This window comes from Eucyclogobius newberryi, unplaced genomic scaffold, assembly GCF_026437365.1.
Source record: "Eucyclogobius newberryi isolate DKJ021-1_F unplaced genomic scaffold, fEucNew1.0.hap1 SCAF_1, whole genome shotgun sequence".
Taxonomy (NCBI): domain Eukaryota; kingdom Metazoa; phylum Chordata; class Actinopteri; order Gobiiformes; family Gobiidae; genus Eucyclogobius; species Eucyclogobius newberryi.
The window spans coordinates 47,580,599-47,598,839 of NW_027315723.1; the positions used below are offsets into that span (position 1 = coordinate 47,580,599).

The window sequence follows — 18,241 nt, forward strand, 5'->3', positions numbered from 1 at the left end:
CATTTGGTTACTCAGAAATGTCACTAAAAGGAAAAAAGTTATCCATTAAGAATTTCAAAGATTAAGAGAAGAGAGAAATCAAATTGACTCCTTAAACATGAATTACAAGATACATTTTTAGAAATAAAAAGTATAAACACCCTGTCAGTTGATCGAAAATATTGTTGTTGATCTCATTGTTCTTGTAGGATGTCCAGGTGAATGGAAAGGCTGGTTTCATGGTGACCAAGTGTGTGAGCCAGCTGAGCCTGACCGCCCCGGAGCGCCCTCTGTACCGCCGCAGCAGCTGCAGCAGCAGTGAGATCTCCCTTTCCAGTGCCTGTAGTGACTTCTCTAGCGGATCATACACCTGGAACGATGGAAGATCTGCAGGGAAAATGGTAAATTAAAGTTTGAACAAAATACTGGATGCTCAATTATATTGTACAGAAATCTGTTTCGTTTATTACACTTGTCATTGCCAATGGCACCTGGCAATGCACATTTTCTAAACAGATCTAACTACTCATCATAGTGTGAAGTGTGTGTGTGTGTGTGTGTGTGTGTGTGTGTTGTTGTTTTTTTATACCAGATTTACAAAGCACATTATATCTTTATATTAGATATACTTTTCAGTATATTTTCTGATAGACTGTAGTAATTAACCTTTTCTAGGTGGTAGCTACAGTACAGAAACTCACATATTAATTAAATATAATAATAATAATAATAATAATAATAATTAAATATATAGACATGTATATATAAATTTCAAAAGCCAAAAGAAATGTTATCAGTTTTGTTTACCACTTTTCTCTTTTCCTCCAACAGTCGTCACTGACCTGGGAGAAGAGACTGAGTTTGGGCTCCTCCGCTCCGAGCAACATCCACAACCCCCCTGAGGAGCAGGTTCCAACCCGACGCAAGGAGTGTCGCATCCTGGAGGGCCTTCGCAAACTGCAGCGGCGGAAACACCGGAGCGCCTCTGCTTCACGGGTGTCCAAATCCGGCAAGGAAAAGGACTGCATGAACTCCAATGAGGGCATCTACTCCCTATCCTTCAAGGGTGGTGCTAAAGATGTTTCAAAGACTGGACATGTTAGCAGGGCAGCTGGGAGTAAGCGATTTTCCTATGATTCTGATGACGCAGATGATGAACTGGTACAATCAAACCGTGGTGATAACATTCCCACAAAAGACAGCTGGTTTCAGTGTAGAAAGTCTCATAGTATTTCTGAGAGCTTGTGTAGCTGGGAGGGCCTACAGGACACTGCACCTACTGGTAACATTGCCTCTGATCCCATAGCTCCCAAACACCCTCCTGGTTATGACTCAAAGGACAGACCAGAAAAGCTTTTGAGTTTCATTAATAGTTTTCTACCTGAAGGTGAGCGGAAATCCGCTTTCTCCAGACCCTGCAAGCTACGTGTGGACCCTCCTGAGTGTCCAAATCAGCTCTTGGATATGGATGATACTGATGAACTTATTTCAGAATCTAGTGATATTCAATTACCCCTCCACCCGCAAGTTGTAGATAGAGAACCCAAAAGATTCTCGAGGGATTCCGCAAAATTCCTTCCACATCAGCACTTAAGGAAAGACAAAGTTCGTACACAGTCTGCAGATGGGCGGCCAATACCGTTTAGCCTCGTCAAGGATCCCAAAATAGCAAAGCAGTGTACACAGTCGGAGGAAAGTATCTTGGCAATTTTTGATGCTGAAGGAGAACCAATTGAACTCTGCGTTCCGGAGTGCATGGGTGTAAGTGTTAGGCTACAACAAGACACTACAAAAGTACTTCCCGATTATACAGAATTGATACCTCAAGAACGGCCAACAAGGCAAAAATGTTCAAGGAACTATACAGTCTTGGAATCACCTGAGAAACCTTCAGAATTTCAAAGTCGGATTAGAATACCAAGCCGCAGTAGGGAGGCTAGCGAGGAGAGGTTGTCCATGCAGATGACGCCTCAAAGGAAGCTGATCAAACCTCCAAGTAGCAGGGTTAGTAAAGGACTTTCCATACCCCCCATGTATGAGCCTGCTGGTGCCAAGACTGGCGGCTCTAAAATACCAGGTCGCAACATACCATCAGCTTCCCCTTTGAGAGTGTCTAAGGGCACCACTACTGAACCGACTATGAACTCAGGACCTGCTGCGCAGGATAAATCTCCCTTATCTCCCACTGTCAAAGTCCCACGTTTCGTCAAATCTCAAGGTATCAACTGCACCCAGAGCCCCAGGTCTGTAAAGTTACCAAGCAGGGTTGAATGGACTAAACGGGCTACAACCCCAGGCTCTCCCCAGTTAGCAAGGAGACACTTGGAATTTACAGATAATGGCGAACAACCAACAAGAGACAAACACTGTGACGCTAGCAAAAGTAAACTCAGGTCTCCATCTCCTCCTCCACCCCCAGGCCGAACAACCTCCCTACTTGTCAGACCAAATTATGAAAACTCACCTCAAATACATAAGTCTAGCATGGCGCATCAATCAACTACTGTGAGAGGCCCTCCGCCAAGTTACAACCAAGCAAATATGCAAGCCACTCTTCCCATCAAGGACAAAGACTGTTCGGACTTCGACGCCGGCTACGGGACTGCACTTGCACCTCAAAAACTGGTGGATAAAACCAGTCAGCACCTTCAAAAGTCCCCCGCTATAACGCAAACTAAAGGCACTTCAAAACGCTTGACAAAAGACTACCTCCCGTCCGCAAACTCAGGGTGTGTTCCAGAACCTGAATCAAAACCTTCCAAGAATGTTCCTCCCCCTTATAGCGCTCTCAGAGGTTTTTCATTCCAGAATTCATTCGCAACTAAGCGTGGGTCTTCCCAGGAACACCAAATAGTTCAAAAGACGTCTATCAGCTTACCGATATCTCTTCAGGAATCTTCACAAGTTAAAACAGAGATGCCAAAAGCTATCATAAGCCCTCCTAGCTCAGTTGTGACCTCGCCAAATGCTAAGTCTCGCATTCCAATGGGGTTCAAAGCATTCTTGAAATCTCCACCTTGCCAGAAAAGTAGCATCTCCATACCGGGCAAGCTAGAGAAGGATCATATCAATTCTGTCTCTAAGGAAACCGTGACTACTAATGCCTCAATACAATGTGACAGCTCTTTTGACCCAGCAAGCCCTACTACTGCTGAAGCTAAACTGGACGATCAGGTAGAGGATGTACACCTAGAAGAAGGGGGTGGTAAAAGAGGTAGTCAGCTTTTCTCGAGGTCCATATCAGTTACTACAAAATCCCATCTAAAACCGGCTCTAGGGATGACAGGTGCAAAAGCACGTAGCCAGAGTTTCAGCACCAACTACCTTGAGAAGCCCAGCATAAACACAACCGACATACCCGGTAGAATTCGAACGCAAATCATTACCAACTCAGGGGACAGGGGGAACTCACTATCAAGGCAAAGTTCTTTGGAGGTACCTCAAGTAGAAAGTCCTATGCACTCACCGAGAAGCAGGGTCAGTCACTACGGTGGTATGACCGGTTCGAATAGTCACAACATTCTCCCTGAAAGAACCTCCAAATGTGATTCCAAAGACGAGGATTGTCTTATGGGAGAAGGGGTTACATCACCATCTAAAAAAGAGGCACGTAGCTTGCCAATTAGTGATAGAGCAAGCAATGGTCGTAAACCATCAAAAGTTGCTTCTCACCCTCAGTTTCAACCACCTTCATACAGCTCGGAAAACCCAATGTGTGAAACATTGAGAATTGGGGCCTGCAATGATGATCCTGACTATAGTAGGGAAGAAGATTCAACAAAGCAACCTCTAGATGTTGATGACAAGAAGACAAGTCCTACTGCGTGCACCATCGAAGAGAGGGTCATGATGGGAATCGAGGAAAATCTCCAGAAATGCCAAGAGCAAGAAAAAGTCGCTGCCAATGAGACCAAAAAGACCGGGCCCTCTCTGGCAAACTGGTTTGGCCTGCGCAAAAGCAAGCTGCCAGCTCTGAGTGGAAAGAAAGCAGATGCCCCCAAGAGAAAGGAGGAGAAGAAGGAGCTCAAGATCGGATCAGTGCTGGGAGGTAAACAGATAAAGTCAGAGAAAAAAAAGGAAAAGAAGAAAAGCGATGGCCAGCAAGAGGGCCCGACTACAAATTTGGCAGAAGTGAACAACAAGCTGAGCACCATCATGGACCATTGCAATAACCAGATGGGTCAGATTGCAAGCCAGATCCAGTGCACGACGGCATTCATCGGCAAAGAACAGTTGGTGAAGGAGATTCTGGGCAGGTGGGTACGGCGCGATAAGTATTGCTGCAAAAAGTGTGGAAACTTTGTGTGGAGTAATATAATGTTTAATACTGATGAATGACCAGTTTAATACGTTCATTGTTCCATTTAATCCAACAAATTTAAATAGAAGCATATTAACTTATATTATTTATTTATGAATGTATTATAAGTGTGTGGCTAAATTAAATACTTAAAGGCGCAATGGACGATTTTTCGGCGATTTGAGAACGCAGGTGGAAGTGCGCATGCGCACTCCCCCGTGCGGACTGATACAACACACACGTGCGTTTGTTTATTAGCGCAACGGAGTGCATCGCTCGTCTCCCGTAGATTTCTGTCCACTTCTGCGTCAGCTCGAACTGTCTTTCTCCGTCTTCATTTTGCCCCGTACACTGAGGGAACTATATTATGATAGATCCATGCGCTTAGGCACGCGGAAACGTGGGGACGAGCCTGACGCGGCTGCAGGTGAGCGGTAGGTGCGTTTTATGATTGATACGTGGCAGGACTAATGATTTATCCACGCCACGAGGAAATATGATTAAAAAAACTTGCTGAAAAAAATCGTCCATTCCACCTTTAATGCATACATTAGTTTCAAATTAAATAAAATTTAGTTACTGTGAAGAACAAGGATTTTCTTTTTTTTTTTTTTTTACCAGTAAATGACTGCAAAACAATACTAAACTTGCAAATAAAGCCTTTTTAGATCTATACCACACGTTCGATATAAGTCAGCAGCTTCAAAATTATTCATATTTTATGTATAATTAATGCTAAATTACAATATCCAACATTTTGGCAACTTCACCGTATATAAAAATGTACCTGAATAATATTATAATGCCCATAAGTCTTTGTGCATTCACTTGAAACCAGTGCTTCTTGGAAGTTTGTCCACAGCCTTGAATCCTGTATAATTGATTAGCGGCTGCTCATTAGTACTTGTCAGAATGCTCTTTTCCCACTGAATTGTTTGTCCAACTAAATAAACATGAGGCATTGTTGCACTAAGCGTGCCTGTTCCGATAACATGACAAACGGCATCTGTCCGCTTGAGCTATGGGTCCACTCCAGTGAGCAGTTTTCCCCAGCAAGAAGCAAAAATATTTGTCGACTTCAAATGGCTGCCCATGTTTTTCGCATTAAAAAAAAATCTGTCTAGTTTTAAAAGCGAGGGCCATGTCATAGCTGTTTTCTTTTGGTTCTACTTTCTTGATAAAAGGGGAATTGAGTTGACAAGACAAACTGATCAAATCTTTGCATTCTCACAGGACGACTGTGAAGGGCAGCTCGGTGGCAGCGCCGCATGGGATTTCGACACCCAAGAAACAAGTGGAAATGGATGGAGAGATATGTCATGATAGTTCGGTGAGTAAGTGTGCAAAAAGGTGTCAACAGATCAACTGGTTTGTAAGGTAACAAAAATATTACTCAAATAGATGTAAAAAATAAGAAATAGAAAAAAAAAGGATCTGGAGGAAGGAATTTACATTTTGAGAAACCTCAGAATGTTTTTTATGTTTTAACTCAATTATTTTTATGTTTTAACTCAATTGTGCAAAAAAAAAAAAAAAAAAAAGTATGCAATGCAAACAATGAATAAAAACATTTTAAGTTTTTGACAAATTTAATAAAATGATTATTAGGCAAATATCTGTCAAAACTGCTCCTAACATTATACATTTCGTCAGAACTTACCAGGAAGTATTTTTTGCATTATGGTGAAGATCTACATTTAAAAGTATCTTGGATTTTTTTTTAAATATAATTGAGTAACTGTTACTCATAACCCACCTCTGCTTGTAGGCAAAAGTCCCTTAGGTCCCGTCCACAAACACGTCAACACGAGCCGCCTCCTCTGCATCCATCCTCCCTGAAGCCTTGTTATTGATTGTTTTCGTGCCTACGATTCACCGCCTACCCCTTTCCTCCCATTATGTGCCCTCGCCGCTGCCACTGTCAGTTCAACAGCTATATGTCAGCAAGTACATCTCGCTTTGTGGCAGCTATTTATGTAACATATATTAGCCTTTTGTCAATAAAAAAAAAACCTGCTCGGAAAGAAGAATATGACCTTGAAAGTACCACATCACATACAGTAGCTCTGGAAATGCATAGGAAGATACACATTCTGAGTTGTTATATATGAAGTAAGTAATGCGTAAAGGCTAGGCTGTTCGCTAATATTGACATTTGTGTGTCATTGTAAATATTAGCAAGTATTTTCCCTATTGGTGATGTACCTGATTTCTTTTTTTTTTTACAATATTAAAATAATAAAATATGAAAAACAGTTTATCCTAATTATCCAATGAGTTTGTACTGTAAGGCCAGTGCGAGTTTTGCCGTTACAGTAAAGCTAACAACAACTAAGAGGCTAACAGTACACTTCCTGCTTCGTGGAGAATGATATGCTCTTATGATTAGATATAAATACCAATGTCTCAATTTCCCTCGAATAGATACTTTTACAATTTATTTGCACTGAGGCAAAACAGAATTCACTTTTTTACATGAAGAAAGTCAGGTACAGCCCTTTTTATGAATCAAATACCAAACAAATTACAATATTAGATAGATTTAGTAAATTAAGAGTATTGATCATAATAAAGAGTATTAGTTGAAAAATGTATTGCTGAAATGTCAACTACTAAAATAATCGTTAGTTGCAGCCCTTATATTATTTTACATATCCTTTAGCATACATATCCATTATTTACCACACCATTATTTATTTACCACACCAAACCCAATTAGCTCTAGTAATAATAATATGTAGCATTGACATTTGAAATACGCCCAATCAAAAAAAACAACCACTAAGCCTCCTACGTAAAATAAATGTTAATGGCTATTTGAAACACACATATCTTGGAAAACGTATGACCTTGTAAGTGTATTTCAAATATAGACCCAAGTGATGGTGTGTAAATGACCAAAAGAGCGACATAATGGTGGACATTTAATCCGAAAGCGATGAGTGCACTGATAGCGGGGAGGAACGCCTTATCGCAACCACTCAATTTGACAAAGCGGACATTTAATACTTCTACCCTCTCCCCAAAGAAATGCAACAAAAGACTGTGTACTTTGTGACCTAGCAGCTACTTCAGTGCTGGTACTTTTTTATCGCACAATCCAATTAATGTAAAGTACAGAAGGCAATTACTGCTGAACAATGAAAGATGTAGCTTATTACAAATGAGGATGATGAGGAGGAAAAGTTGCATTGTAATGTTAAGCTCTGGAGGCGAGGTTTCAAAAATGCTTCAAGGAGCCAAAATGGGGCGCGAGGAGGTGAAATAATTCATTTTTATGCTCAATAAAATGGCATAACCTTAGTATTAAAAATGTGAAGAAATCTGAATGTGGATATCACTAATAAATGGTTAAATACATTCTAAAATCATATACTATTTTGCTAACTTATTCCAGTTGTAAATTCGAAGGATTTGTCCGTGTCATAATTTCAAACAATTAAAAAAAAACATGAATGTAAAAGCCATCAAAATGGACTTACAGCTGTCTATGTTCTAAATATATTATAGTTGCGTTGACCAAGTAATTATCAAATGCTTATGTATCAATTTGCTACTGTTTTATCACATCCTGCAGTTGTGTCTCTGGGCAAGACACGTGACCCTCATTACCCTGCAGTGATGTGTGTGGCTAATTGTAACTGTAATAAACTAAATAACATCTGTTTATATGTCACTGTAAAAGTATTACAATATATTACTTATTTCTATTGGTGTATTTATTTATCAATTCATATTTGTCAGGTGCTGATCATGAGTCCAAAACTCCACCCGAAAGCTGAAAACAATGACGGGAACATCATGGATTCCTCTTGTCAGGACCACATGATCGGTAGGACCATATGAATATTTCATCATATCTATATTTGTGCATATCTATTTTTAATATGCCAGAGCAAAGGTTGATGGGTGACCTCACATTTAAACCATGTACGTTCGGAACCTGCGCTGCATATCTGGCACTTCTGAGCTGGAGAGTGCATTATTGATTGTTTTCCTTTATACATATTTTACCAAGCTATTTTTGTCTACAGAAAATCCTTGCTTGCTGATATGGACAATATTAGTACTGCTTCTATAAGAAATATTAGTACTAGTGTTATTATCTGTCTCTGTTGGGGTTAGAGGGTTTGGGTGGCTGAGGAGGCTGATGGTGCTACTTCAATACTCAAGATAATTCAAGTGCAATAAGGACAGTGACAAATAGATAACAGGAAGTAAGAACAAAGAGGAAATATTATCTTTTGAAAACCAAAAGTAAAACTAAATACATTTTTATTATGTATTGTTTATCAAGTTTTCATCAATGACAGACAGGCTCCAGCTCACACTGCAGAGTAGGATTTAATCTTTTTTTCTTTTTTTTTCATTTTAGTCCTAAAGGGCAGTACGCACAATCTGCCCTCTGCCCTAGAAAATACTCAAAGTGATACAACAAGGCCGAGCGTGTCCGGCCGCGCAGCATGAGCATGCGCATGAGCATGCGCATGACAAACCCCTGTGAGGGGATTGATAGCTGTGATCTCACATTTGCAGTCGGCAACACCGCGGGCAAACACGACAAAACTATGAATCCGTGTTTATGCATTTACCCGCACTGTCGCCAAGTGAACGTGCGCTCGTGCCTCGCTACTCTTTAGAAGAAGTCTAGAAGTGAAAGAAAAAAGTGAAGCACAATGCACATGCCGGCTTTGGATTCGGAAAGGGATGCCAGACATCTACATCTGTTAAAAGTCAACTTTATTTAGTTGTGTTTGAAATACACACAATAATCCAAGAGGAAACGTCTTGAAAGAGGTATCTCCCAGTGAATCTATTTTCTCTCCAATATGACACGCTGCTGTGTTTCTGAATGAAAACTCATAACCAATCAGAGCACGTCTTTGACACAGACGTTACACACGCCGTAATTTATCCTGTGCGGTCCTGTGAGACAGAAGAGCATCCTTCAAGGGCCAATGGCGCTTTCCAGATCAAACAGACACGCGCTGCCGACAGCGCCTTACCTCCCGCCGGCTTCATGCGGCTGACGGACAGATTCGTTTGCACTAACTTTAAATAAGAGCTCACACTGGTCGCCTCGTTCCTCATGTACGTATTTGGTTTATTGCAGCTCGTCCTTCGCTTGTAGAAAACGTTCCTGAAAATCACAAGTTTGTAGTTTATGTAACTCGTTGGAAGATTTATTGTTTTTCAAACAAGAAAGAAATTTCCAAATGTTAAACCTTTCATTATTTGTTCAACTGACAACAATCACGTCTTTGTGGTTGAATAATTGCACCACTTTCCGACGCTATTGTTGAGGAATAATAGGTTGCATTCACGCAACATCATAACATCACAATATTCTAGAATGCCGACACAGAAGATGTGGATAAGCCGGGTAATTACAGAGATATGAACTATAAACCAAGTCAACCAATCCACAATCTGACAGTAACTACAGAGATTCCAGAATGTCACAATGTCTTTGTGTCATGTCCTAAAATTGCTAAATATTTTTAAATCCTTTAGTGTGCAGCCGGCAAGTTTTCCACTATAATGTATCCATTATAAGACCTCAGTTGTTGTTTTCTTAGTATTATTTAACTGCATATTGCTAAGCTTTTCACACTTTGTCCCTCTCATTTTGCCTTGTTTGCCTGAACAACTTTTAAATCTGTTTATATTCTATCAAACTAATGCCTGTCACCAAACATCAAATGGCTACCAACGCAGCAGTGCATTACCGTTTTTGTACACGGCTGATTTTGTGAGATGACTGACAACTTATCCATGTAACCGTAATCCTGCGGGGAAAGCATTGTCAGGGTAGTCAGGTGATTGATGCGCCATTGGGTCATTTTTCACAAAGCTCAACTAAAAAGTGCATAAATAGAAGCTTGTGAACCATTTGTGACTAAATTATGATTGTTATTGTGTTAGATTTCATATTAACTGGACAGGCAGGTCTAGTGATCCGTGTTGGAAAGTTGGAATGACATTTTTAATTATTTAAGTTATGGTCTTAGCTAATACAAAGTGGAACTTGTATAGCTTGTTAGATCCATTACAGTTTTCTATTTTGTTTTATCTTATCAAATCAATATGTCTTCCAATCATAACTGTATTAACATAACTTAACAACTCCTTCACTGTGGTTCTCCCTGAGGTTTCTACTTTCTCCCAAAGGGTTTTGTAGTTTTTCCTGCAGAAGGCGCGTCTAAAGACTGGATGTTCGGACTATATCCATTTGCTAATATCCTATCAACATTATTTAATCTGCATCTCTATATCACCGTTGCTCCTTCGAGGCAGCTGCTTTTGTGATTTTTGGCGTTATAGAAATACATTTAATTGAATTGAATTGAAATAAATGTGACATAATTTTAATCTGTGGCATTTAAAGATTATCCCATTTTATTTCTTCAAAGTCTGGAGGGCTTGGCTGTGGACCTCTCAGTTGACCATTCTGAAATGATTGGATCCCAATTTGCAAAGTCTTAGTATAAAGTATTGCAAATGGTAAATATACTGAGCTAATCTTCAATAAGGCATTGGCCCTGTCTGCCTTTATAGTATCGGCGTCTGAGAGAATGCTCACTAACTGATCTCTGTGGGGGAAGCAATCCATTCATTTTAATGTAGAAGAGCCACTGTCCAATATAAGAGTAAATGCCAACTTTAGGAGTTATTTTCTGTCCAATACAGATAAAACTACATTGAGAAGAATAAAGTTCCAGCACCCCAAAATTTGTATAAATATCTAAGCCAACAGCTTAAAGCCGGGTGTTAAATCACGATGCTAACACCTCCTGTATTTTAACATCCACAGAAAAATCCCTTTTATAAGATCTGGTGAAGAACATTAGCTAAGACTCGATTTCGACCTGAATTAAAATACACTGGAATCATCTTAAGATAGGGAAAAAGTTGTAATTCTTATTGAATTAACAGTTTTTGCTCATGCAAGACCACGTCCCCAACTATGACGCGTTACTGTATCCATCTCTAATTAGTGAAAAAAAAAAAAAAAAAAAAATTCCTTGACTGACCTTATATAAATAAAATATTGAAATGCACAAAGTCTGTCTAGACAACAATCTCTCCACAATGTGTGTGCATTGATCATAATATCCCAGCCACTTTCCCATATTTACAAGTCACATCTTTGAAATAAAATAAAATGCTAACGCTCTTGTTTTTGTAGATTATGCTAAATGTGCACATTCCGCATAAAATATTTTCCGAATGGCGTCGTCGGCTGCTCACATCCTTTTGTCCCCTCTCCACTGCCTTTCCAGGCTCAGTGCCAAGACAATACATAAATCTACCAAATGGTTTTATATGCAGACACTTTATGATGCACAGAAGCATCTCTCCTCCTCTCTGGTCGCTCTAAGTATAATATCAGTTGTATTATTGACTGTGGCATATAGTGATTATAGAAAATATTGTACAAGAAGGAAAAAAAAACATTTGGTGCTGTAAAAAACACATTCAAATAAGAGTCTGACTGAACCAATGAAAGTATCATTTGTTTTCCACAATAACTGAAAGATATACCATACATAGCTACAACTTTTCATACATTCTACCACCGATATCAAGCCTATTTCCTCTCATCCCCAAAAGCTCGTTGCTAGCATAACTACTGTATTTTACACATTTACCTCTGGAAAATACTTGTAGATTTACAAGTCAGTCAATTTCACTGGTGAATGTTGAAGGAGTAGGTTTTAAAATGTTTCCATCAAAGTTGCTTTGTTGTTGTTGTTGTTGTTGTTGTTGTTACTACATACATACTATCACTGTGTAAAAAAAACATGGTTAAGTTGATATTTCAGTTATAAATTTGTTGAAAAGAGTACTTAATATGTCTTACTTTCAATTCCCTGAATAAGTGGATTTTTTTTCAAACACTAAATTTGTGGGGACTTTGCTCTGTGACAATCCATGTCCAACACTTGTGCTATTTTGCTGCTGGAATGTCCCTCAAACAAGGTTACCAATCAAACCAGGGCGTAAAAAACAATTCTCACACTGTGGAGCTATGAAAAAAGCATATATTTCCCCACATAGCCCGCAGCTTGCACACACTGATATAGAGCTCATGGAAAACTAGATTAGGTGCAGTTGTTTTTGCCTGTGGCTGGAATTACCATCGACCTTGTTATAGTTGGGAGCATTTTCAACTGGCAGCCTTGACATTCAATTATATAAGCACTAATGTATGGTCCTACCTGGTCCACTATACAAGCTAGAAGTTTGAGGCCGGCTAGTGAGTGAGTAACTTTGTGATGCTTGCAGGTTTGAGTCACAAGCTGAGCCATCTGTCAAACGCTTGATGAATGTTGAGGGAGTTATTTCACAGGTTTGCAGGAAAGTATGTTGAATAAAGTAAAAAGTTCAAGTAATTCAACAATTGTTTTCAGATAATTGTGAATCCATTTGGATATACTAGACAGTGAGGGGGTTAGATAATAAAGTATAAATGCAATTAATCTATGTTGCTGGCTTATATTATTTAAATTCATGGTTCTGTTTTCTCCCAAAATGTCTATTGAGCAATATATTTTTTTTTTTATCTTTTCTATTTCCACCTTTACTTGTATTGCAATCCCAAATATACCATACTTCATAGCATCATACAACATTCCAGGTGGTTAACAAGAGCAAACCATTGAAATCCTGAGATATATCAGGAACAGACAACTTCCCACACTGCACATTGCATTGATCTCTTACCTAATAGTCTGTTATTGTAGACGCTGCTTTGAGCTAAGTTGGACACTCTGTCTGTTTACCTTTCTGCTTGTTTAAAAAAATCCTTCTAAATCTCTGGCGGCCGACAGAGATGATGCTCTACAGTTTAGACGCTCCAATATCGATTGTCTTTTCAAAGCCGTCAAAAAACGTACTGCTTTGAAAAGTGCAACAATTTTAGTGTGTCTGAGTCCCCTTCAGGGATTGTTCTTACAAACGATTAATTCACTTTTTTACATTATTTTGGTGTGCAGCCGGTATAGGTTTGATTTGGAATCTTGTTACCGCAGAAAAGAGCAAAACTCACATAGTTCTATCCTAGCTTAGCATACAAAAATGAGTGAACTGTCAGCGTGCCACAGTTGCAAGGACCTGCATTGTGCTCCATCTGTTGCATCTGAAATTTTGTTAACCTCTGCCTTCTGTCGCTCCCGGCAACGTTATCCTCAAAGTGCCCCCGTGTGCTCCGTGATGAATGCATACAAACAAAGGCGTCCTTGGGTTTAGAGGTTGTGTGTTTTGGATGAGGAGAAGTGGCAGCTTCACGCCAAGTTTGTTTGGATTTCAAGGCTGCGACTGTTGCACACTGCCTTTGTGCCAATTAGGAATCCTCATCTTTAACAATGAGAGAGAGCCATAATGGGTTGCACGTCGGCAGAATAGTTAGCCTCCTGAATCTCGGCTTGGATGTAGAAGGACGCATCATGTCTCACCTTGGACTGGACAGATTTAGCTAATTTAGCAGCTGTAAACCTAACTGTGATAGAGGAAGCATTTCAGGAGTTGACTGACTGAAAGTTGCAGGGATGCTACCTAGTTATGCTAATGCTACACAACATCAGATTAGATTAGCCTTTATTGTCCCCATAGGGAAATTTGTCCTCTGCAGTGCTGTGCCCGGGGACCCATGTCCAGATCTTTAGCTCAGTTTGGTCAGTACCACCTTCACTGGAGGTTTTTTACCTATTCTGCCGGAGTCTCCAGAGAAAACCCGCCCCCCACGAGAAACACGCAAACTCCACACAGAAAGGCTTGGTCTGCAACCTTCTAGATGTGAAGCGAGAGTGCTAGCCACTGTGCCACCATGCCACATTAATGAAATACTAAACTTGCCTTTCAAGTATTTTTATTTATTTAATTGGAGCTGGAATTGAACTCACTCTGCCACCGGCTGCACATTGAGCCACATATATGTGGTACTCACTCTGCCACCGCGCAGCATCATGCGGTAAATGTTTAAACTAGTAGTTAGCCAGCAGTTCCATTGCTCTTTTGTGCATCTCTTTAGATACCAATTGAACTTTTTGGAGTTACATATATGTATACTGAATCGTCCCAAAACTCCTGGAGAACTACCTTAAACGTTAATATCCAATCTCTTTCTTTTTTCTTATGTTCCGTGTGTTGTTAAACCTCAAGACGCCCTCTTCACACACCACCCGTTCCACTGCATGTGACCAGTGCCCTGTCCCGTACCGGTGTCCCCCTAACCCTTCCCCCCACTCGCCCTCTACTCCCCCCGGTGTTCACTGCCCTCTCCTCCTCCCCCCTTCCAGACTCCTCCTGTCAGATGAGGACCTTGGACAGCGGCATCGGCACCTTCCCTCTGCCAAAGTCGGAGTCCTGCGGTCCATTGGCCCCGATGACTTCTGACCCCTCTGAACTAGCCTCCTCGTCGTCACAGCCTGAGGATGTCGCAGCAAACACGGCCCCACCCCCCTACCGCCTAGGCCACTCCCTCTCTGACACCACGGTGACCCGGAATAACAAAGTGGATGTACAGAGCCGACTGCCCAAACTCTCCTCCTCAGGTAAATATAATCAGCTTTTTTCTGCCCATGCTCTTTATGATTATTTTATTTTCATTTTTTTCAAGTCGGTTAACGCTTAAAGATGGGGTTCTCACTTTATTCTTGTGAGTAAACTTTCCCCATAGAGTAGAGAAAGTTAGCAATTGAAACAAGACTTCATAGTTCAAGAGCTTTTAGTCCCAAAATATGCGCTAATAAAAAACATAATAACTATGTCCTTGCGAAGTTAAAGTACTTCTATTACAAGTTTATTCCTCTCCAAATGTTATGTTTCTCTTATTTGAGTATCAAATGCTATATATATCTATATTATATTCATATTTTCCATATATTAAGAGCCTTGTCAGTCTATTTACATCACAATTACCTTCCACAACTTTACATTCAATCATTTGTCCAGATTTTTGTCTGCGTTGTTTATTTTTGTGCTTTTACATTTTGATATTTATCTTAATACACTCAGCCGCTAACAATACATCCTCTAATAAAGACGTTCTATGAAAAAAAATGCACCGCCAGCCTGTAAAAGCAGTCTTGTTACATTAAAATGGCAATGTGCCCGAGCCTGAAAGCCTTAGCGTGAACTGTTTTACCTTTAAGTGAAATATTGGTTGTCGGGAGCAGCACTCAGAAGTGTGGAGACTATTATAGGATACGGGGGGAGTTATTAGCGGGCTGATTGAGAGAAATGAAGAAGCTAATTCAAAAGCTAATGCATCAAAATTGACAGGTCGACAAAAGATGGATGGACAACAAGTGGTACAGAAACACGAATGCCCCGAGGACAGCTAACATGGCTTCATACTGCTCCCAAGTGAGGACATAAGTAGAAATAATGAAAGAAGTTTGATAGAGAAGTGCAAAACTATACGAGGAAACGCAAAGAGACCAGTTAGATTTGAATGGACCAATTTTGGAGCTTAGACCCCTGCAGGTCAAGGCGTAGGAGATGTGATGGAGGGAGAAAATGATACGTATGTGTAATGGTGGTGGTGAAGAAAAGATGGAGAGGCTCAAGGGGCTGATTGTTGTGAAGATGGGCAGAAGACTTTTGAAGGTTTTTCCAAGTTAAAATATTCTTGTCGTATGACATTTTTAGCATGATTTAGGTAGTAGCTTGTAACATTAGAAACAGAGAAGTTTGAATTTTCTAGTTTATTCAAAAAACAAGACAATGTTTGAAGTCATGTGAGTAATTTTAAATCTGAAACTAGAATTTATACAGCGCTGAGTCAGATACGCCTTAAGGGAGAACTCGATTCGCAGATTGAGTATGACTTGCTGATGAGAGTCGAAACGTTTTTATAAAAAACAGCGTCCAGATGAATACAACTGAATCTTTTTCTACAATGGAATACTCCTAGACAAATGAGGGATTACATCGACCTAAAGGGAGGAGTTGTAACCTAAAACTGCCCTGCTTTTATTGCTTGCCTTGTTATAGATCAATCTCTTACTTGACCATTGTTGTAAACAGAATTCAGATTATACCAACCATCTCTTCTTCACTTCTCTTCACCTCACTGAACCAAATGAGTGGTTTGTGGCTTTAAAATGAAGGTGGAAAGCCAATTGTAAACCCAAGAACCAATGTCATGTTCCTTGCAACCAATCACTCCTGAACCCACCCTTTATTCAAAAACTGAATACAATTTTCAAAACGCCCCCTATGAAAACATGGTAACAAAATAAACAAACCTTTTTTACACTTAAAACATAAAATGTTCTCATTAATGGGAGTATATATTTATATATTCATTAATTGTATATGCATTTTTTTAATTATTATTATGAATGTATTTATTGATTTTAATATCCATCTTCAGTTTCTTACCTCATTACCACATTTTTTATACAAACTGATTTCCAAATAAAAAAAATTAATCTTGCTGCAACGCCTGTACTGCTTAACAGCCTTTCTTGTGCACAGCATAGCCATAAAGCCGGTTCCGCTTATGTCCACTGCTCCTTCCTCCATAACGACATTGTGTTAGATGCACCCTGACGTCTTAATAAAGCCACCATAAGCGCTCCACTGGCCCCCAGCTTCGGCCCCCACTCGACTGCAGAGCTAGCATTTTACACCCCTCCCCATGGAACATACTTGATTAGCAACGTGTCTTTCTTTACTTAACTTTTCGCTGCCATCGTCGCTGCATAGAACAAGCATTGTTTGTCCAGAAAAATGGGTTTTAGGCACAAATGCAGGTGGCACTAGAAGCAAACAGTTTGTGTAATGTGCTGAATGTTAAAATGAAGGATATGAGGTTAGAAGGAGGTGCACTTCGGAAAACAGGCTGAAAGCATTTCTGTGAGTGCTGTGTCATTCCAGCTATTAGGATGCTGGTTTGGACATTTTAGTTGAGATAGGAACTGTGTCCTCACCTATTGACATATATATATATATATATATATATATATATATATATATATATATATATATATATATTAATATTGCATGCACAGTATCCCATGATATTAGACTAACATCAATGCATTCATTTCATTTTGAGCACTTTTATTACTCAAAAATACCTTGAAAAACATGCATCCATACAAGGAGCAACTTGCCTCTCTACAGACCTGACTAGTAACTTGGCCAAGAATGTTACGCTGTGCGGAGGTAAAAAAAATAAATAAATAAAATAAAAACTTGTATTGATAGGTTTTGTTGTACAACCAATTGCAATGTCTTGACTATTGGTTATTGGTTTGTACAATTTAGTACCACACTGGTTCGCACTTACTGTTTCACTCATGAAAAATTAATTGACAAAAAAATAGAGATCGGTGTTTTCATGACCATTGTTGAAAAAAACAAAATCGATGGGCGTTAAGCTCTGCCGTTTATTTTTATTTTTTTGACCAACATGTAGGGCTGGTTTTAATAATTCCCTTAAAATTATGCCATTTCAATTGACTACAAACTCACCCACTGCCCTGTTCAACCACAGAGCCATAACAGAGTCTCATTGTGCTGTGCTTTCTTTGTTGAATGAAGCCTTATGTTTGTTCTTTAAGCCAGCGTGTCAACCAAAACTTAATATCCGTCTGCGCTGGAGAATTAAGGCAAAAAAAAAGCACAAAAATCACCTGCATTTTATTGCCTTTGGTAGTATTCCTTCATCCTTTCCTCACTTCCCGGGATGATAGACAGTACACGCAGCTGTCCCACTGGCTCCTCACTGACTGTCTGCGTTGTGTTTTGTATTTGTAGATGCAATCAGAACCAAGAGGTCGAGTATGTGCACCTCTCGCGGCTCAGCTTCCGCCGAGGAGATAACGGAAGCGGAGAAGAGCAGCAGGAGCACGGAGCAGGAGATGCCTGGGGTACCACTCTTACATTATGTATTACCACTGTAACATGTTGAAAGAATACACAGACATGGTGCTTCAAGGTGTCAAT

The 18,241-nt window shown here is 39.9% G+C and overlaps 1 protein-coding gene across 6 annotated transcripts in view; it reads left to right on the forward strand.

The window, feature by feature from the left end:
• LOC140361706 (nck-associated protein 5-like) overlaps positions 1 to 18,241 on the forward strand; it is a 246,145-nt gene that overhangs the window by 211,679 nt on the left and 16,225 nt on the right. For 5 of the 6 annotated variants that reach the window (XM_072447498.1, XM_072447506.1, XM_072447515.1 and 2 more), the window contains 6 exons: positions 189 to 380; positions 811 to 4,235; positions 5,513 to 5,609; positions 8,024 to 8,111; positions 14,581 to 14,835; positions 18,053 to 18,165. In XM_072447498.1, the coding sequence (XP_072303599.1) occupies positions 189 to 380; positions 811 to 4,235; positions 5,513 to 5,609; positions 8,024 to 8,111; positions 14,581 to 14,835; positions 18,053 to 18,165 (4,170 nt within the window). Of the gene's footprint in view, positions 1 to 188; positions 381 to 810; positions 4,236 to 5,512; positions 5,610 to 8,023; positions 8,112 to 14,443; positions 14,836 to 18,052; positions 18,166 to 18,241 lie in introns of those variants that run through there. The other variant, XM_072447541.1, reaches the window with a different exon arrangement.